This window comes from Engraulis encrasicolus, chromosome 19 (assembly GCF_034702125.1).
Source record: "Engraulis encrasicolus isolate BLACKSEA-1 chromosome 19, IST_EnEncr_1.0, whole genome shotgun sequence".
In the NCBI taxonomy this organism is placed as follows: domain Eukaryota; kingdom Metazoa; phylum Chordata; class Actinopteri; order Clupeiformes; family Engraulidae; genus Engraulis; species Engraulis encrasicolus.
The window spans coordinates 19,907,747-19,929,875 of record NC_085875.1 but is presented as its reverse complement, the minus strand read 5'-3'; the positions used below and the strand labels follow the sequence as shown (position 1 = coordinate 19,929,875).

At 43.7% G+C, this 22,129-nt stretch overlaps 1 protein-coding gene across 4 annotated transcripts in view; it reads right to left on the bottom strand.

The window, feature by feature from the left end:
- gphna (gephyrin a) overlaps window positions 1-22,129 on the bottom strand; it is a 148,998-nt gene that overhangs the window by 73,661 nt on the left and 53,208 nt on the right. For all 4 annotated transcript variants that reach the window (XM_063183765.1, XM_063183766.1, XM_063183767.1 and 1 more), the window contains exons 3-7: window positions 13,948-14,005; window positions 10,664-10,756; window positions 4,833-4,927; window positions 4,065-4,131; window positions 988-1,269 (exon numbers count right to left, since the gene is read on the bottom strand). In XM_063183765.1, the coding sequence (XP_063039835.1) occupies window positions 988-1,269; window positions 4,065-4,131; window positions 4,833-4,927; window positions 10,664-10,756; window positions 13,948-14,005 (595 nt within the window). The remainder of the gene's footprint in view (window positions 1-987; window positions 1,270-4,064; window positions 4,132-4,832; window positions 4,928-10,663; window positions 10,757-13,947; window positions 14,006-22,129) is intronic.

Below are 22,129 nucleotides of genomic sequence, written 5' to 3'. Positions count from 1 at the left end.
TATCATTCTTTTTTAGATTTAAAAAAAAAAGAATAAATCATGGATACTATATTCCTACCTAGCTACTTTGTTGTTTGCAATGCTGTTCCCTACTGGCAACTACCCAAGTCGCTAACTAGCTAACAGCTATGCTTTCGAGAAACACACCCCTGGAATGTCCCCTATCCCCCATCACCCCAGTGGTCCCCACCCACCCACCTTGGCGATCCGATGGCTGTGGCCGTGTTGTGCTAGGAGGCGCTGTCCTCGGTGGAGGCTAAGCCACGGTCCTTCTTCAGTGATAGAAACTCCCAGCAATTCAGTTACCTCACTACTACTACTTCCCTAGTCCAGAGGTTCACAACTGTTTCCAACTTGGGGCCCAGCTGGAATTTTTACAAATATTCAGGGCCCACCACTGCCCAACAAACTACACAACTCAAATAAATAGTCCACAGTGACAACCCCACAAATATTATTTTGAATGTTAGAAAATGACATCAAGGCCCACTTGGAATACCTTCAGGGCCCACCAGTGGGCCTCAGCACACAGTTTCAGTATCACTGTCCTGTTCTATTACATTAGACTATGCTGCCACTCTACAGTTTTTTCTGCTTGTGTCATCCATCCCACCACCCCAGAGGTCCCTAGTCACCAGAGGTGCATGTTGTAACCAGGCTAGACAGGCAGACTCTGAAGGTCCCCCAAGGATCTGAACGGTGAATAACAGTTCTCACTTTGCCACAGCAGTGCCAAATTTCTTTCAAATGTTCACTCCTTTCACATTTGTCTTGGGGACCCAGCCAAACCAGCCTCTGCCAGTCTCCCACCTTGGCGGCGATGGCTGTGGCGGTGATGTGCGAGGAGGCGCTGTCCATCGTCAGTGATAAAAACTCCCAGGAATGACCTTACCTCACTACGACTACGCTCTTAGACTATTACATTCAGCTATGCTGCCGCGATCCGCTTGTGTCATCCCCCCACCCCAGCGGTCCCCACCCACCCACCTTGGCGGCGATGGCGGCGGCGGTGATGTGCGAGGAGGCGCTGTCCTCGGTGGAGGCCACGCCGCTGTCCTTCTTCTCCTCGTCCTCCTCCTCGCACTGCACGCCCTTGTCCTCCGTCTGCTTGCGGGGCGAGCCGGGGCCCGGCGCGGGCAGCGGCGAGAGGGGCGGCGGGGGCGAGGGCAGGTCCTCCAGCGCATCGTGCACCTCCTTCACACGCACTATGGCGTCCCGCAGCAGGTCGATGGCGTGCGGCAGCGCCGGCAGGATGAACTGGAAGCACTCCTGGAAGACAAGGCAGAAGAAGATTTCATTACAGGCATCATAGACGAGAATCATAATAACAGCTCAAAGGCGTGCCGGCAGTGCCGTCAGGATGAACTGACAGCAACCAACAAGATCCCACGTGAAGTACTGTACCACAGACTATTAAAGCACTTTTCCACATACAACCCGGCCAAGTCGTGCTGTGTCGTGTCGAGTCGAATGGTGGTGTTCAATCAGCCTGGTTTGTGTTTCCACTACAAAACGTGTTACAAGGGGTATGGTTGGAGTTACGTTTTTGCCGTTGTCATGTAGCATTACTAGCGTAAGACCAACAGATACATAATTTATCGAAGTAAGTAATAAATAGTTTTTGGATACAACGAACATTGAGTTTTAGCTTCAATTTGAATATCAAAGTAATAGAGTATCAGACAGAAGAGAAGTCTGAGGTAGCTAATTGGGTGGCTGCCACGATGGTTTTTAAAAATTCACTGTTGCAAGGCAGCTGACGCACAGCATTTTGGGTAGTAGGCAGTGACAGTACCCACTCAAGGGGCCAGTGTGAATCTAAAATGCCAGACGATTTTTTGTTCGTTTGTTTGTTTGTTTTGTTGCTTGTTTTTTGTTTTGTCCCAGTGTAGCCGTGGACCATAGGCAACAGATTAACAGGGTTTTCGAGAGTGGAAAAGCACAAGGCTGCTACTGTACAATTACAGTCAAAACAAACAGTTTCTTTTGTAGGCCATCTCTTCTCTACCCTTTGTGGTAGATTAAGAGAGAAAATGAGGAATGGAGAGCAGGATCAGGTCAGGTCAGGTCAGGTTAGAGGTCACAGAACCATGGGGACAGATGGAGGGATTACTCTTGTGTTTGTATGTAATAATTTAAAATATATATATTTTAGGGCTTTTTTTACTTTGTTTTTGACAGGACAATGGAGGATGTAAATACTGTTCATCTTATTATTGTATTGTGATTTATTGTCATCACTATTGGTGTTTACATTGTGGCCTTTCTATTGTCCTGCAGGTTTATAACCTGCAGTGTTGGGGGAAAATGCAAAGAAAAAGAAAAAACCAACAGAGTTATAACAACGTGTCTGCTCTCTTGACGGCCCTTTTGGTGGGGACTTCTGGTCGAACCGAATAACTATACTATATCAATATAACTATCAAGTATCGTGTATTTTGAAAGTGGTATCCATATCCATTTACACATAATAGAACTAAAAGTAGTAGAAATGAGTACTGTCAGCAGGTATAAACCATTATGAGCTGTTTCAGTTATGAACTCTATGAACATTTACATTCTTTAACAATGCATTAAATAAAGCTTCATGAATCTGTGTACAGCTTCGTGAATACAAGATTCATGATTGAGGAAGAGAGAGCAAGTCCAAAAGATAAAACTCCCCGTTCTCCCCACTCTTCAGATACACTCTACAACTCTTTGAGTAATGTTTTAGGGCACTGCACTGCACTGATATGAACAGATGTTGTTTGGCCACTTTCCCACTGTTGTTAGACAACACATTTTAAATCAGAGAGCTAGCATTAGTAGCCAGCTACTTTTGTACATAATCCTATCAGAAGATTGGGAGCCTGGCAACAATACTTACTAAAACGTGTTTTTTACCACAAAAGTTTTAAACAGAATTTGGAATTTGATCCTATGACCTTGAACTGGACATACATTTTTTGCCTCACGTTCATGTTTGCCTCACGGATTTTAGCATTGTGACATAAAGTATTTGTAGAACTGTGGCTTAGACTCACATGTAGGGAAAACAATGTAAGGAAAAAGAGGGATACAGATTAAAGGATGACAAAATTGACCAAGGGAGACACAAAATAGAGAGAGAGAGAGAGAGAGAGAGAGAGAGAGAGAGAGAGAGAGAGAGAGAGAGAGAGAGAGAGAGACAGAGAGAGAGAGACAGAGAGGGAGACAGAGAGAGAGACAGAGAGAGAGAGAGAGAGAGAGAGAGAGAGAGAGAGAGAGAGAGAGAGATGGAGAGGGAGAGGGAGAGGGAGAGAGAGAGACGGAGAGAGAGAGAGAGGGAGATGGAGAGAGAGAGAGAGAGAGAGAGAGAGAGAGAGAGAGAGAGAGAGAGAGAGAGAGAAGGAAGCATACGAAGATGGCAACAGAGATAGAAATAGAGATCGAAAAGACACAGAAAAGCTAGTGATCAAAATAGAGATCGAGCGACACAAAGAAACCATGGAACGGAAAAAGGGAGTGTGTGAGTGAGAGAGAGCAAAAGACCTCAAAAAGAGAGCAAAAGAGAGGTTGAATGAATCTGGACGCAGAGTGTGCTGTGCATAAAGGGGGGGGGTGGATGGGTTCTTGAAAGTTTAATCCCTCTGCTCGGCCCGTGGGTTGCCACATCAAAGCGGCCGCCACTTGCCGGGGCTGATGGGTAAAGCAGATTTATGCTGCCTCTGCTCTGTACTGCATCCATACCGCATGGCATCCGCACCGCACCGCACCGTATCCACATCCGCATCACCCAGCACTCCCCACACCAGCTCAGCCGCCATAATAGGATTGGACACAATGCTAACACTCAGGGAGCCTCGCTTGGTGTGTGTGTGTGTGTGTGTGTGTGTGTGTGTGTGTGTGTGTGTGTGTGTGTGTGTGTGTGTGTGTGTGTGTGTGTGTGTGTGTGTGTGTGTGTGTGTGTGTGTGTGTGTGTGTGTGTGTGTGTCATACACACACGTGCTCGGGCATCTACGAGCACGCACAAACGCACGCACAAACGCACGCACGCACGCACCCACTCACACACTCACACACACACACACTTTCGGACTAACCTGTGATCCTTTCTTGCTCCCCGGCAGGTTGATGATGAGGGTTTTGCCTCTGATGCCACACACTGGCCTGGAAGAGAACAAGACCAACCCAAACAACACTGATGAAGAGCATCCATCTCTGGGCCTTTTTCATGCAACATCAGACACATTCAAACACTGAACATTTCAATGCAATCAAAGCAGGTATTGAAGTTGTATCCAGTGGCATTGACGTAATATTACTCATTTTTTCTCCCTGAACACAATCGTACACAATAAACAGTAACTATTTTGCTTCAACCGAAACTTCATGGTGAAAAATACTAATGCGTTTGCGTGTTGTGGTGTGTACTATGGTACATGTTCCTGTTATTCTTGTTAAAAATGTTCTTAAAGGCCTTTAATATTCTAATATTAATGTTCTTTGTAAGCTTTGGCAATACTGACACTATACACACAGAATTGAATTGAATTGAATTGAATTGAATTGAATTGAATTTAATTGACTAATAGTCACACGTGTGTGTATTGGTGTGTGGGCATGTGTATTTTCTTTGTGTGATATTGGTTATGTGGTGTTGTTCACGGGCTCAAGTGTGATTTATGGGTAGGGAATGGACGTTCCGAAGATTGTAGATGAATAAGTTGTGTATGGGGTACTTGAATGATTTGATAGTATACTATGTGTATGTGTGTGTCTCACAACATATACAGTACTCGCCGGGACAGAGAGTGTGTGTGTGTGTGTGTGTATCTGTGTCCCCCTCGGGGGGCATATCCACTACTCACCGGGACAGCATACCAAGCGGCGTGACGTTGAGAGATCCCATAAGCATAGCCAGGGCCATACCGGGAGCCTCCCTCTCTATGACCTCTCTGGTAGCCTATAAAACACACACACACACACACACACACACACACACACGCACACGCACACGCACACGCACACACACACGCACACGTCAATACTACTTTACTGTTAAGACCACAAGGGACAAATGCTTTTGAGTTCCTCCCACACACATATACTGTAAGTCAGACGTGGGCAAACTCAGGCCCGGGGGCCACATGCGGCCCGCTCGGCCATTTCATGCGGCCCTCAGAGCCTTTCCAAGAAAAAAAAATGCTGATTCATATGGTCACTCATTCTTAGATGGCTACCTAAAATAAGGGTCTTGGAAACCTAAGATGACTAAAGTCTACATCTAGATACATTTAGCAAGAATGGCATAACTGACAATGTTGTAATTATGTTGGCGTACACCACTTCTTATTATTGGCACGGGCAAGTCGCCTATGACATCTGGCCCTTTGGTCAACTTTCTAAACCCAATGCGGCCCTTGGGCCAAAATAATTGCTCACCCCTGCTGTAAGTAATAGGATGAGGCACAGCTTGGGTTGTGTACAGTAGTAAATGTATTTTTTATAACAGCTACAGTAGCCTTGTCTTTGTCTTTTACCTTTGAACATACATTGTGTACAATGTACTTGCTTAAAGACACGTGGGTGAGAACACTACCTCAGGATCGTGGTAAAAAACATACTGTACTTCAGCTCAATCGAATACGTTCAAAAGATCTAATGTATAGAATTTCTTCCAATCTAGCCAACTCTCTTGAGGATGAAATGTAACACGGAATGGTACTTTCTACTGCAGCTACACTTCTCCCACGATACACCCTGCTGTTTCAATGTTGAACAGTGGGGAGACGTTGCATTATGATACAATTATGATAAAACCGTCTGTGCACCACACACACACACACACACACACACACACACACACACACACACACACACACACACACACACACACACACACACAAACACAAACACAAACACACAAACACACACACGCACACGCACATACGCACACACACAGACACAGACACACACACAGACACACACACGCGGTGTGGAAGGACTTATCCGTTTGCATGCACTCTAGGGTTAGGATTGAGTTTACAGACAGAGTGCAGATAAATTCGGACAAGTCCATGTACACATATATGCACACAGACAGCGGCAATGTGAACGAGACCTGCCCGGATAGCAGCTGAGGACAGGACACATGACCTGTTGACCAGCCTGTCAACGTGCTACTACTCACACCCTCCCAGCCAGTCAGCCAGCCAAGCTCTTTTAGAATTGGCTCAGGCATTATCAATGGAAATCAGAGCTTCTTTGACGGGGCGGAGACGGTGTGAAGGACATTGCATAATGATGTCAACCTCCCCATGGACGGCGTCCAAGGAGGGTGGTGTGGAATTGAAAACCAAACACCATCCTCACTTGCTCTTGGACACGAAAAAGTGTGAGATTAAAACTTTTAACAAAGGGGCACAAAAAGGGGGCTTCATGAATGTTGAAGGAACATCGTTTGGGTCAGATAAGAGCTAAGATGAATTTGCTTGGCTGAGGTTGGGGGCCCCAACATAGATGATGATGTGAAGCTGGCTTGGGACTGCCCTTGCTCCAGGACAAGAAACTTGGCACATTCTTATAAGAGCATTATATATAATAGTCATATAGGAGCGAGATAAATTTGTTCAGGTTGGGGGTCCCGACTCAGCTTAGATTGGGGGCGTCCCAAAATGGATGATGATGTGAAGTTGGCCGGGACTACACTGTTGAACACACAAGTCACGACAGTGAGGGATGGAGGGGGGTGATATTGCACATAAAGTGGGGAAAAGTAGGGATACTGCACTTCAAAAAGTGGGGAAAAGTGGGTATGCTGCACTTCAAAAAGTGAAGATCTGCGGAGATGTGAAGATGATCGCTCGCTCTTGGACACAAAAGTGTGAAATTAAAACTTTGCTTAAAGGGCATGCTGAAGAAATCTTGATGAATGCTGGGAGCAGATTCTTTGGGTCAGAAGAGAGCAAGACAAATCTGTTTGGCTCGGGTTGAGGGTCCCCAACAAGACTGATGATGTGAAGCTGGCTAACAGTGAACGCAGAGTCACGACAGTGAGGCATGGCGAGGAGAAAGGTTACCGTTTTGGACTTCATAAAAGTGGGGGAAAAAATGTTGTTGGATGGAATGTGTAGAGAAGACAAGTATTAATCAGAAATGTCGGTTAAAAAAAAGTCCCCATAGAACAATGTAGGGCCCTGGTCTCGCTTGTTCTCTCCGGACGTTTTGGCAGGAAATGAATATTTCAGCCTAATAATGGATCCAAAAGTACACTGCCAAAATCACGCACAGTCAGGTGGGGACAAAAAAAAAGACAAAAAATATGAACGGGGTGAGTATGATGCCTGACTGGAATCCAATCAAACCCTTGAAGGTATTTAAGGACAAATGTATTGGACACAGCCCCCTACACACACACACCGTCCTGGAATTACCTGCTGAGGGGATTTGTCAGAGCTCGAACTACAATGCTCTCTTATGTTTTGGTACCGTCTATATTTTAATGTGCTTTGGATACATTTAATACACACAAACACAAACACAATGTGTGCACAACACAGCAGATGTGAACACAGATATCCACCAGTTCAGTCATTTTCAATATGCTGTTGTATTGCTCACGCTACCCTTGACTTGTCAGTACCCGGTGATGCCACATAAGCCCTTTCTGAGATATGAGCTATTCTAATGGGGCAGCGTTTGTTTAAAAAAATGTTTTAATTAACATAGGCCTACTCCAAATATTTTCCCAAAAGGTACCGCTGTTTGTTAGTTGACTGCTGATGTCGTATAACCTTTCGAATGTTTTTGGGAATAAATGAAAATGTTTTTTTGAAATGTACACAAAGCGCACCCCATTACAATGACCAAGATCTCGGAAAAGGCTGAAGAAGAAAAAAAAAAACCTCAGGTAATGACAAGTCCAGGGTAGTGTGAGCATTACAACTGCATGTTGAAATTTACAGAACTGGTCCTTCAACCTGAGAGAAAACCACCACGGTTGGATCAGCATCATTTCAATGCTGCAATGAGCATTTCGTTCACACATTCTGCAGATTGACAGACCGACAGACAGACAGACAGACACACACACACGCACACACACACACACACACACACACACACACACACACACACACACACACACACACACACACACACACACACACACACACACACACACACACACACACACACACACACACACACACACACACACACGCACATACACACACACACGCACACACGCACACACACACACACACACACTTCAAAGCAGTGGAGGACATCATGCTGGGTGGAATGACGTAATGAGGAAGTGATGTGCGAGCGAATATGAGGCAAAACACACGCACACACACACACGCACGCACGACCCACAGTGTGCCCTTGAGTTGAACGGCAGTTCAAACACATACTTTAGTTTAAAAAAACAGTAGAGGGGAGATGTCATGCATCAAAATGCATGGTGGGGAAAAAAAGACAAGACAGAGAAAGATTGAGGAGAGATACAGAGAGAAAAGATAGACAGACGAGAGAAACAGAGAGAAAAAGAGGGACATAGAGACTGAGAAATGAAAATTTGCACTTATGACCGTTAGGGAAAACACGCACACGCATACACGCACACATGCAAATTCTCTCAGTTCTCTCAGCAATTCTCACTACAGTGATGACATACATACATACAGTCCCAAGAAAAAGTTTGTACACCCTTTGAAATTTCTTACCTTTCTGTTAAAATTGGTCATAAAACATGGTCTGATCTTCCCGGAAATCACAAGAAGGAACAACCAGAGTCTGCTTTAACTAATTCAACCCAAACATTTACAAGTAATCATATTTTCATTGGCCATAAGATGTAAACATTCACAGGACAGCAAGGCATAAGTAAGTACACCCTAGCATTCAATAGGTTTTAACTCTAAGTTAGTCGCAATAACCTCAACCAGATGTTTCCTGTAGTTGCAGATCAGATTAACAAAACAATCTGGATGTATCTGGTCTCCCTCTTCTTTAGAAAATGCCTCTCGTCAGCAAGGTTTTGGGATGTCTGGAGTGCATAGCTTTCTTGACTTCATGCCATATAATCTCAATTGTTTTTTGTCAGGGCTTTGACTGGGCTATTCCAGAATGTGTATTTCATTATTATAAAGCCATTCTAAAGTCGATTTGCTTCTAAAGTATGGGTTGTTGTCACATTTCAGGACCCATACTCTTGTGTGCTTCAACTGTGTGACAGACAGATCTCACTTTTTTTGTAAAATATCTCGATAAACTTCTGAGTTCATTGTTCCACTGATAATAGCAAACTGAAAAGGGCCTGAGGCAGGAAGGTAGCCGCATATAATGATGCTCCCGCCACCATACTCAAAGGTGGAGATGATGTTTTGGTGAAGGTGTGGTTCTCCAGTTCTCCTCCAAACATGACATTGTGTGTTCCCCTGAACAATTCAACTTTGGTTTCAACGTTGATCCACAGAATATTTTGCAGTAATTCTATGAAGCATTTAAATACTTTTTCGCAAACCTCAAAGGTGCAGCAATATTTTTTTGGTCAGAAACCCCATTAATTTTAGATTGGCAGAATGAATCCCATTTTTAGCTATTCTTGGTTACATCTCCTCTTCTGAGTATGGTGGTGGGAGCATCATTATATGCGGCTTCCTTGCTGTCTCAGGTCCTTGACAGTTTGCTATTATCAGTGGAACAATGAACTCAAATTTATTGTGATATTTTACAGAAAAAACGTGAGGAAGTCTGTCACACAGTTGAAGCACACAAGAGTATGGGTCCTGAAATGTGACAACAACCCATACTTTAGAAGCAAATCGACTTTAGAATGGCTTTATAATAATGAAATACACATTCTGAAATAGCCCAGTCAAAGCCCTGACAAAAACAATTGAGATTATATGGCATGAAGTCAAGAAAGCTATGCACTCCAGACATCCCACAAACCTTGCTGACGAGAGGCAGTTCTCTAAAGAAGAGGGAGACAAGATACAAACAGATTGTTTTGTTAATCTGATCTGCAACTACAGGACAAGTCTGGTTGATGATATTGCAACTAACTGAAGGTTAAAACCTACTTAATGCAAGGGTGTACTTACTTATGCCCTGCTCTCCTGTGAATGTTATGGCCTTATGACCAATAAAAATATGATAACATGTAAATGTTTGGGTGGAATTAATTAAAGCAGACTCTGATTGTTCCTTCTTGAGATTTCCGGGAAGATCAGACCATGTTTTATGATAAATTTTGACAGAAATGTAAGAAATTTCAAAGGGTGTACAAACTTTTTCTTGGGACTGTAGATGCATGATATGGAGACAGAGAGGACTACCATTCAACTTGCAAGTGTAACAAATGAAGACAAGGGTGCAGAACAACACAAAAACATGATGCCATTCATAAACTGGGAGACACCTGTATACAGAAAGACAGACAGACACACATAATCACACAATCCCACACAATCCCACACACAATCACACACACAATCACACACACAATCACACACACACAATCACACACACACACACACACACACACACACACACACACACACACACACACACACACACACACACACACACACACACACACACGTGCTTGGAGGAGACGCATGCACATGCTATGCAATGCAGTCCCACTCACATGGACACAAACACTAAGGAGGAGGGGGTCGTCGTGTACCTCTGGGGTGACGTCGCGCGGTGCGAAGCCGGTCCCTCCGGTGGTCAGGATCAGGTTCAGCTCCTTCTCATCGCACCAGTCCACCAGCGTTTCCTGTTGGAATACACACGTTTCATGAAGCGCATCGGTACGTACACACACATACAGTACACACACAAACAAACAATCATACAGCCACAAAAAAACATGTGCATGACCACGTGCACACACGCGCACACAAATGCATGCACGCACACGCAAATGCATGCACGCACATGCATGGACGTATGCACGCACACGCACACGCACACACACACACACATATATGCACCAAAGTCTAATCTACAAACCCGAACTCCATAGAAGTTGGGACACATTGTAAATTGTGAATAATAACAAAATACTGCCATTTTCAAAACGTCTGATTCTTACATTAGATGGAGAACGGCACAAAGAAAACACATCAGCCATCAAAACTGACCAAAAGTATTGTTTTGGGGGATATCCATGAATATGTAAAAAGAACACGTCTCAAAAGAGTTGGGATGGGGACAATAAAAGGCAGCAAATGCCAAGGAAGACTAAAAACAAAACAAAAGACAACACTTGACAGTTAAATACATTAACCGAAGAGATGATTTTGTATAAAAAACAGTGTTAATTTCTATCATGGACATGATTTCACCAGCTTAAATGGAGGGTGTATTCCTTGTCATGTTATGCAATGTTTTCCTTTCTGTAGTGCTTACAGTGTGACAGGTCTTGACCAAAAGCCCGACATTTTAACACCTGCTGGTCCTTATGATGGAGTTAAACAATTAAAACATAGTAGAGAATGCAATTTGTCCTTACTATGTGGCAGTAATTGAAGATCTCCCTTCAAAATACAATGCATGAGTGGCTTTTCATGCTGTTTAAAACCCATTTATATCATTCAGCACTATATTTAACTCTACAGATGAGTGAGAACAACTTAACCAATGCACTACTGCACCCCCATGCCATCATGGATGCTGACTTTTGAAGTTAGCACTAACACAAGTTGGATGGTCCATTTTCACTGTAGCACAGGATGTGCAAGACTCTACTATTTTCAAAAAGAATGGACTTCTGCAAGTTCTGCTGATAGTTTCCCATGTCTTCTGTGTCTATTTCAAGTGAGCTCAGGTGCATAGGAGAATGTTAAACCCCTCGATCATTTGCACACATGAAGCATTCTTAATATGGGCAATTTTTAATAGCTGTAAGTCTTGGAGTGCTAGAGTGAGACTACAGCGGATATATATTTCATAATGTCATGAACCTATACAATGGTTTTAATGACAAAAATATGTCTTATATACAGAAGGACACAAAATCCAGAAGGACACAAAAAATCCATCCTTCAAGTTGTCATGGAGGTGATGATGACATGGTTGCGTGGGACAGCTGTACTCTTATGTGCAGGTCAATAGTTGGCACCGGTTTAGACACCAAACTGTTGGGTCAGCAGGTTCTCCAATGGTGCAGCGCCAGACTTAAATGTTCATGTTTTAGTCTGTCTTGCCAGACAAACTGCACAAACACACCAAAGAAGCAAAAGCTACAAAGAGTCGCTGAACTGTTTTCGACTGTTCATGACCGACTAAAGCAACATACGTAGTATTACTGTTAAAAGCAGAATGCAAGCATTCGGACATTCTAATTGGCTGCTGTGGCTGTCGCCAAACTAAATCATAGCTCATGACTGTAAAAAGTGACACTTTTTAAGCCCGTTCATAGCGGCTAGGTTTTTGTTTGCGTCCGTGTTATTGCCATGGCATGTCTGTCGTTTGATATTTTTCATGTATCGTGCACTCATACACTATCCAGGAGAGTGTGGTGCCTTCCTTTTCCATCTCAACGCAAAATGCCACGGTTTCATAAAGCTTGTCATTTTGTTTCAGCATCCAGTATATGCGCACATTCAACCCATAGCAAAGTTCTAGCCGAAGAACTATTAAAAAACGAGAGCTTCAACGTTTGCTTCTTGTTATCATGTTGCCGACTGCCGTAGAGCTGGCTGGCTGTCAGAATGAGCGTCACAGAAAGATGACGTAGCACACCTCAGTCCATACAGATTTTTAATTCGTTCACAGAACGCGGGAGATGTAAAGATTGAAATGAGACGGCAAAGTAATTGTATCATCCTAAACAAAATACTGTTTATGCATGTACGACGGATTTAATGTCCGTGCCCCGCTGACTCCCGTTGTATGGTGGTTTGTGGATATCGTGCAAACCCAAAATCTCACGGAAGGCTTCAAATCAAACAAAAGTGACACAGGTGGGTAGTTCAGTGTATGATACACCATAATTAAGGCCCCAAATGCAAAATACCGACCTACTCCTTTAAGTCACCTCTTGTTGCCGAAATTGCTTGTCTCTACTGTCTCCAGATCTTCTATACAAAGTCAATTACTTCTGTTGCTATTGTCCCATTCAGTGTGTTCGTACAGTAAGATTTCTACATGGCTAAAGTACATTAGCATCCTCATCTGTCCTTTACATTTCATGTGTAGATGCTAGGGCTGTAATGATATTGTATCAAACCGAGAAATCCCGATACACAGAATCACAATGCTGTATCGCAATGCAAGGAGGCAGTATCGTGATATACCCTACCCTTTCAAAGTTATGCTACCCTTCACTCCAAAAAAACCCATGATATGATGTGATGGTGCTTCTAAGCCTAAAATTATTATTGGTAGCCTCTCGTAACCTATTCTACTAACATATAAAATACCATGGTTTCTATTTATCATTTTATTTTATAATGTTGGCAAATGTGAAAAAATTGATTACTCGAAAAAGATTTTCTTTCGTGGGGAGTATCAAACCGTGGGTCGTGAAACAAAGTGTATCGTTACAGCTCTAGCAGATGCAAATAATTCTCATCCCAACTCCCTCCAGAGAGAGTTTGCTAGTGCAGGTAAATAATCTTGTATACTTGTGTCTTTGCTTTTAAACGTTGCCTGTACTATCTCCCCTCTGCCTTCCTGAGCTACACCTAACAGCGGCACTATAAAAAGCAGGTGAGGAAGGCACACAGCTCATTAATATTCTAGTTCTAATACAGGAAGAGATCATGGAAAAGTCTGAAAATAGAAACTGTGTACAAAAGAGGTGGGTGAGGGAGAGCGGGATCGAGCAAGTGAGTGAGAGACAAATAGATATGAAGAAAAAGAGAGAGAGAGAGAGAGAGAGAGAGATAAAAAAGAGAGAAACTGAAAAAAAAAGCGGAGAGGAGAGGGAGGGATGGTGGGGGGTGGGAGCGATAGACTTACCTTGATCTCATCTATTTCATCGGGGACGATTTTGTATGCAGAGATTATACCTCCAAGCCTGTGGGGGAAACAAAACACACAGCCGTGTTACTCTGCTGTTCGCTCCCACACCAAACCAGACGGCAGCAGGACAAACACACACAAATCACACACAGACACACAGCTCAACACGCTCATACACACAGGCAAATGCACATTCATGCACTTGAGCACACACACACACACATACACATTCACATACACACGCACATACAAATGCACACGTACACTCACAAACTCGGACACACACACACACATATGCAGGCACACACAAAGGAATGCACACGCACACGCACACACGCGTGCACGCACACGCATACACACATACAGGCAAACACGTTCACATATTACACACACACGCACAAATTCACACATGCACACGCAACTAAGGTGTGCATGTGCACACAAACACACACACACACGAATCCACACACACACACACACACACACACACACACACACACACACACACACACACACACACACACACACACACACACACACACACACACACACACACACACACACACACACACACACCATGATAACCACAATCACCGCCACTACTGCTGTGGATGATATATATACACATCTCGTCGTCTCCGTGGCAGAGCCGTCATCGTCACCGCCTGGCATTAGTTACTGCTGCATTGTGGAGAGCTATCACGACTGCTGATGACGCCTGTCAAGCTCTTTTCAAATTGGTTTATCGTACTATGTAACGGCCCGCAACATAACCCAACGCAACAACAAATTTGACATGCCATTAAAGAAAGATATTATGGAAAGAGAGAAATACAGAGGGAAAGAAAAAAGAAATGGAGAGAGTGATGCTATTACCATAATTTATATTTGTGTGTGTGTTTTTTTATTTGTACCTAGATGTAGTGATTGTTGTTGGCTTAGGCAAGAAAAATTATCCCTACTGGTGCATGCGGGGTTCTTTTTTTTATATATTTGAATTTCAATTTCAAGTTGGAGACTGGGGACAGGGCAAAAAAAACACCTGAATCATTTCACTTGTGAGAATACTCAAAGTCAGACTCTTTGTCCACACACAGCTGCAGAGTAGTTATCTCATGATCTCAAATTTTTACACAGACTAAAAGCCCACTTGCCAAGAAAATCTGTACGTCTGTATGACTTTCACCAGTTCAGGCATCCTAACTTCATTTTTTTGTCATTGAGGTATTGTGTTGTGTGTAAAACGGCACCTACTAGTGGCTGCATTTGGTGCTACAGCACTACAGCACAGTCACTCACACGTGTGAGGGTGCGGCGAAGCCATGCACAGTACACCCTTCCTGCACGAGGCATATTAAAAAGGTTTGACCAGAATTCTGGGTTCTAAATAAATGGGGAAAAAACTGGTAAAACACAGCCACTGTTTTTCAGCATTCTCAGAGTCGTTTTCAGCAATATTTTAACGGCTACCCTCACATGACCCTTGCAGTTACATGGTGCACATGGCGCACACAAGGCATGTTAACAATGTTTGTTCTGGCTAAATGTTAAAATTGGCAATGATCTTCATTTTCTGGATGATCCTAATAATTTCTCAATAAAAATGTTAATGGGTACTCAGTCACGTGACCTTTTCAGTCACATGGTGTGTTTGTAAACGGCCGCTCTGAGTACACCATTTCTTTGAAGGTGTTGATAAATTCCTAGTGTGTCGTTTGTTTAATACAATGGTTCTCAACCTTTTTTGAACAAACGCCCCCTTGGTCTCATCACAAGCCTCCCATCGCACCCATGACGTCGTCATAAGTCTGACAACACCCCTTTAGTATTAAAACATTAAATGGACTAATAGAGCTCTTCAGCGTTGACGTCAACTTGTATGCGGCGTTTGGACTTCCGGTTCCATGGCGATTTTTTACATTGCAAAACGCCATAGAGATTCAGGTTTGGCAAAAATATAAGTTGCACGCCAACAACGAACATTAGCGTGTCCCCGCATCCCTTTCTCATTAGTGGAACGGATCGTATCATCATGTTGGTCACATGTTAAATCATGACGATTATAATTCAATATTGCTAACCCCTTTCTGATCATTAAAACTTCCGAACTACATACTTTCCTTTGGTTGCTATGGGTACAACCCTCCGCACGTACATGACGTTAGATACAGGCGCCGCTTCTGTAGTCGCCAAAAGCTTCCGGGTTTAGCATATGGACACAACATCGTATTTATGTCGAAGTTTGACACAAAATGATCAACCATGTCATACCTACAGCCTATTTTTAACACCCTCGACAGTTTGCGGGGGTTCGCTAAGCGCGTGCTTGCACTCGGAGCTTATTTGAAACTGGCCCCAATTCATTCCCAATGGAGGCCGGAAGCCGATACGAACCAGGAAGTCCTTAAATGCTAACATGAAAGACTACAATCTACTACATGCTTCCGCGTTACTGAAGAACTCTATGCCCCCCAATGGCAACTAAGCACCGCCCCCTCTCAGCTTTATCCTTCTCAACACCCCCCTAGAGCTGCCCAACGCCCAATGGGGGGCTGCTGTACTGCCCCCGGTGAGAAACACTAGTTTAGTATGACTGATGAGATGCTCTTTTTTTTTTTTAAGTATCTTTTTGGCTACCTTTGACCAACAATGTTGCGTCCCTCTGCTGTACTTTGTTGAGTCTCTGTATGTCTATGTTTATGCCTTTTTGAGATTCTAGAAAAGCACGACACAAAACCTGTATTATTATTATTATTATTATGGTAACACTTTATTTTAGGGATACATCTATGTATTATTATTATTATGGTAACACTTTATTTTAGGCATACATCTATTAGCACTAATACATACAATGTCCCTGTATAAGTAACTTGTAAGGCATGTACAATGCAAAATCAAACATTTGTTAGGCATGTATTCGCAAATGTCTTGTTAATGCACAATAAGGGATTTATTGCCAATTTAACCTTAGTAAGGACCTAGTAAGCCTTAGCGTTTGCTTAGTACATGCCTTACAAGTTACTTGTGCAGGCATCAACATTGTATGTATTAGTGGTAATTGATGTATCCCTAAAATAAAGTGCTACCATTATTATTATTACCATCATCATTACTACAAGACTGATAATCTTCGCAGCATTTACACCTCATGCTTGACTACAAGTACATGAGAGGGCTATAAACGGGGAACATAGAACACTACAAATTCCCTTCAGGGAAAGTCGTGACCACATACTCAAGGCTCAGAACTCACCACTGATCTGTCTTCAGTACAAGAATGCCAATTTGGTGGTGAGAGAGAGAAAAAACATGTGTGTGTGTGTGTGCGCGCGCGCGTGCGTGAGAGAGAGAGAGAGAGAGAGAGAGAGAGAGAGAGAGAGAGAGAGAGAGAGAGAGAGAGAGAGAAAGAGAGACAGAGAGACAGAGGGACAGAGAGAAACAGAGAAAGAGAGACAGAGAGATAAGTAAAAAGAGCATATTGTGTTTTATTGGCAAGACTGTGTAACACAGGGATGCCAATTGGAGGAAAGAAGAGGAGGGGTAGAGAGAGGGAGAGAGAGAGAAAGAGAGAGGGAGACAGAGAGACAGAGAGAGAGGGAGACATTGAGACAGAGAGAGAGAGGTAGAGAGAGAGAGAGAGAGAGAGGGAGAGAGAGAGAAAGAGAGAGGGAGAAATGCAGAAGAGGGAAGGGAGGGAGGGGAGTGAGGGATTCTAAAATGAGAAGATGCTCAACACAAAGGCTGGAGCTTATTTAATCTAGTTGCCAAGGAAACCCCTTGTGTGTGTGTGTGTGTGTGTGTGTGTGTGTGTGTGTGTGTGTGTGTGTGTGTGTGTGTGTGTGTGTGTGTGTGTGTGTGTGTGTGTGTGTGTGTGTGTGTGTGTGTGTGCGCGCGCGCGCGCGCACGAGCATGCGTGCGTGTGTGTGTGTGTGTGTGTGTGTGTGTGTGTGTGTGTGTGTGCAGCATTTTTTCACCATTACATTGCATTGTTTGCAGATTCTTAGGATTCCCCTGCCACTCAGCTGTTACTAAACCTTTTGAATTCATTCATTTCTCTATTTTTCCTCCATCCATCCATCCACCCATCCATCCAACAAGCACTGTATGCCACTTTTATCTCGTGTTGGTCGGGGGCATTTGTGGAAACCCAATCCTCAGGAGCTTCACAGTCCTTGCCACTTGGTACGTTTCTGAAAACCAATCAGATTGTTTGTGCTTATATGCAGGTAAAAACACCCTTGAGAGACTACTCTCAATCGCGTTTGCCTCCAACACATATCTTACACACCTGTGTTATACATATGATCAGGGCTATAAGTTAACACCAGCCAACGGGGCAAATGCTGGTAAAATTTCAGTTTGGCTGGTAGAAGAGATCTTACCAGAAGAGACTTACTAGCCACTTTGACCCATTAGTGAGTGTGTTTTTGGCAAGTAAGATTAAGATCTACTTTTTGGCTGGTGATGAGAAAAGTTAATTTACAGCCCTGCGTATGATCCATGACAAGTGATTGACCATAGCCAAACCAGCCGCACACAACGGCCATTGCATGTTTTTACTACTGTAACAATTTGAAAATAAAATGGAATGTCCCTACACTTGCTGCCGTTTTGTGTTTTTATTCTTGCATCTTGCATTTTTAATTTGATTCCCAGTGAACGTTTTCACGCTGTTCACTCTTCATTAGACTTCACATTTTTATTACCAGCTAAGTTATGTGTCATTTACTACTGCCATGGCTGAACATGGTGACTGCCCTCAGTTTAGTCATGGTCACAAATCACAACTAATTAGACGACACACAGCCCAACCAGAACAAGACAAAGCCACTAAGATTTAAAAAAAGATATATGCTTATCTTTGTTTTTCAGGTTATGGTGAGATATATTCAAATTATTTATTAGAGGATAGCCCCTTGAGATGAACATCTAGTTTTCGAGACAGTCCTCAAACAAAGTACAGACATAACACAAATGCATACACACTCACACGGAAGTTATTCCTCACTACCACCTCACTACTTCCTCACTATCAAAAGTAACCTACTACTACTGGGCCTTCTTGAAGTTAAATTGTTTAGATGTAGTAACTATGCTGTGATGACATGTGCATTCTTTATGCCAAAAATGCTACTTCTTAGTTGTACCTATAGTATAGTATTGTGTCACAGTCCGGGAATGACCCAGGATTCCATTTCGCTACACGTTGTACCTCTACAACAACGAATAAATAACATAACATCTTGAATCGAGAATGAATCTTGGAAAGACCTGACGCAGCTGGAAGAACCAGTCCCAGCAAAACGCAGACAAGCGAAGACAAGACAAGACTATCTGTTCTTGTTCCTTTTCTTCAAGGACAACTCAAGGACCCTATACACTCCACACACTGGCAGCTTATGTTGTAATGGCTATATCTGTGCGTACATACAGTAGGTATGTTCCTGTTTAGGTGTGTGGGTGTGTGTGTATGTGTGTGTGTGTGTGTGTGGTGTGTGTGTGTGTGTGTGTGTGTGTGTGTGTGTGTGTGTGTGTGTGTGTGTGTGTGTGTGTGTGTGTGTGTGTGTGTGTGTGTGTGTGTGTGTGTGTGTGTGTGTGTGTGTGCGTGTGTGTGTGTCTGGCTTGTGAAGTCGGTATAGGAATGTGTTGAAGTGTCTGTGTGTGTAAATGTCTTTGTGAGCGAGAGACAGAAAGCAAGAGAGAGAGAGTGAGCAGCGAGAAAAAAGAGAGAGAGAGAGAGAGAGAGCAGCGAGAAAAGAGAGAGAGAGAGAGAACGTAAAGTCATGTGGTGCAGGGCTATGGTATGGCGCTCCCAGATGTCCCCTGGCAGGAGGGAGAGAGGAGACCCCCTCAAGTCAGCACTGGGCTCCGGACGCCACCTTAATTAGCAGCCTTAGTGTGGAGAGCAGGTAACAGACATTCTCACACACACACACACACACACACACACACACACACACACCTTATGTTCATTATGTGACCTGTACTGTACATACTGTAAATACATAGTACAGTACATACATGCATATTACGGCTGTAACGATACACGGCACACGACACACCTATGGTACGACGCACCAAACGATTTTTAAAAATCTTTTTTAGATGTATTCATTCTTGTACCACAATACAGTAGTGTGACTCTGTGTATCACGGTTTCTCGCTTTGATACAATATTGGTACAGCCCCCTAATACACTCATACACAATGTTTGACGATAAGATTCACTTTTAACTTGACACACTTCCCCATCTATGAACACTAATGCCATCATCACACCTGCCGTACCCTTCCTGTCCTCCTCTCTCTCTCTCTCTCTCTCTCTCTCTTTCTCCCTCATGCCTTCATCACTCTCTGCATGTCCTCCTCTCACCTCCTCTGGCTTTTCACCTTCACACACTCTCCTTCCTTCCACATTACTTACACCTCACTCCATCCACCTTTACCTCTCCACCAACCAGTTCTTCTGTCTCTCTTTCTCTCCCCTCCCCCTCCCTCTTCTTTGCCTTTCTCTTCCTGAAACTCTCCCTCTATCTGCAGCTCTTCCTTCGCAACTCTCCCTCTCTCTCTCTCTCTCTTTTTCTTTCTCTCTCTCTCTCTCTCTCTCTCTCTCTCTCTCTCTCTCTCTCTCTCCTCTCTCTCTCTCTCTCTCTCTCTCTCTCTCTCTCTCTCTCTCTCTCTCTCTCTCTCTCTCTCTCTCTCTCTCCATAAAACTCTCACTGTTTTCATCTGTCTATCTCCGTCTCTCTCTCCACCCTCCTCTTTCCATCTCTCTCAGCATGTGTGGATATAGCTGTGCTCAGCTCCTGCTGCTCGCCACAGTATTACCCCACGTCACACTGGCGTCACCACTCCACACTCCACTGATGGAGGAGCTGTCCTCCTCTTAAAAACGGACAGGGCTGGCAAGGACACAGAAAGGAGAGCCGTGACCAACACGCGTCCTGGTGGGTGGTGAAGAGAGAGCAGAGCGAGCTGATAGACTCTGATGAAGCTGTTCAACTGAATGAGACGGTAAATAGGGAGATGGACGGCTGTGGTGAGTAGTGACTGAGTCACGTATAGATGCATGTCCAGGGCCGCAGTTAAGGTTTCAGAGGCCCTACGCATAACTGGTCAGGTGGCCCCCCTCATCAGTAAATAATAATACAGTAATAGTAATAATATGATTTTTAGTCAATCTCAATTTAGGAGGCCCCAATTTTGGGGCAAAGTGGTGGAGGCCCTAAGCGCTCTGCTCACTCTGCTTATGCCTAGCGTCAGCCCTGTGCATGTCTGTCCGTATACTCCACACATCCACGATTGTGTCTTTCTTCACGTGGGTAGGAGGGGTCACACTGCACTCGCAACACATACAGGCAGCTGCCGGTGGGGATGCAGGTTCGAATCCAGTCTGGGTCACATCCCAACTCTGCCCCATCTCTCTCTCTCTCCAACTCACTTCCTCTCCCGCTCTTTCACCATACTATCACAGGGAAGGCAAACAGATTGTTTTTTTTAAAAAATATCTATTGTATGCCTAGGCATACAGAAAAAAAATTAAGTTGTGAACCTTCTGTTTGGAAGAGATGCATGGTATGGAGAAGTTTCCACACAGTTTGAAAAAGCGGAAGGAACAATTTGGAAATAAATGGGAGAAATGGCTTTGGTACAAGGAGATGGATACCACTGACCTACCAATATGTGACTTGATTGTTTGCATTTATAAAAGAATGAAGGAATGGATTCAAAAGCTATTTTTATTTACTTTAATTGTTTTGTTCTATTATTAGATTATTAGAATTATTTTTTTATCTGTGGTTTATCTCTTTTTGTCTATTTAAAATAACAATAATAATAAAACAGAGCTCCGCTGTTGATTTTTGAAACTTCCCCAAAGCTGAGGCACCTGAAATGCACACATCGCCTCAGTGAATCAGTGGTGATTCATATGAAACTAGCTAGCCAGCCTTGGACTCAAATCATATCTTTACACATGAGGCACACACAACCCCTGTAAGCCACAGTCTAGGGTATCACTCCCTAAGGCATCTCTCCCTCTCTCACACACCCTCTCTCTCTCTCTCTCTCTCTCTCTCTCTCTCTCTCTCTCTCTCTCTCTCTCTCTCTCTCTCTCTCTCTCTCTCTCTCTCTCTCTCTCAGAATCTGAGTAGGTCGGCGTCCGTCACCTTGTGTG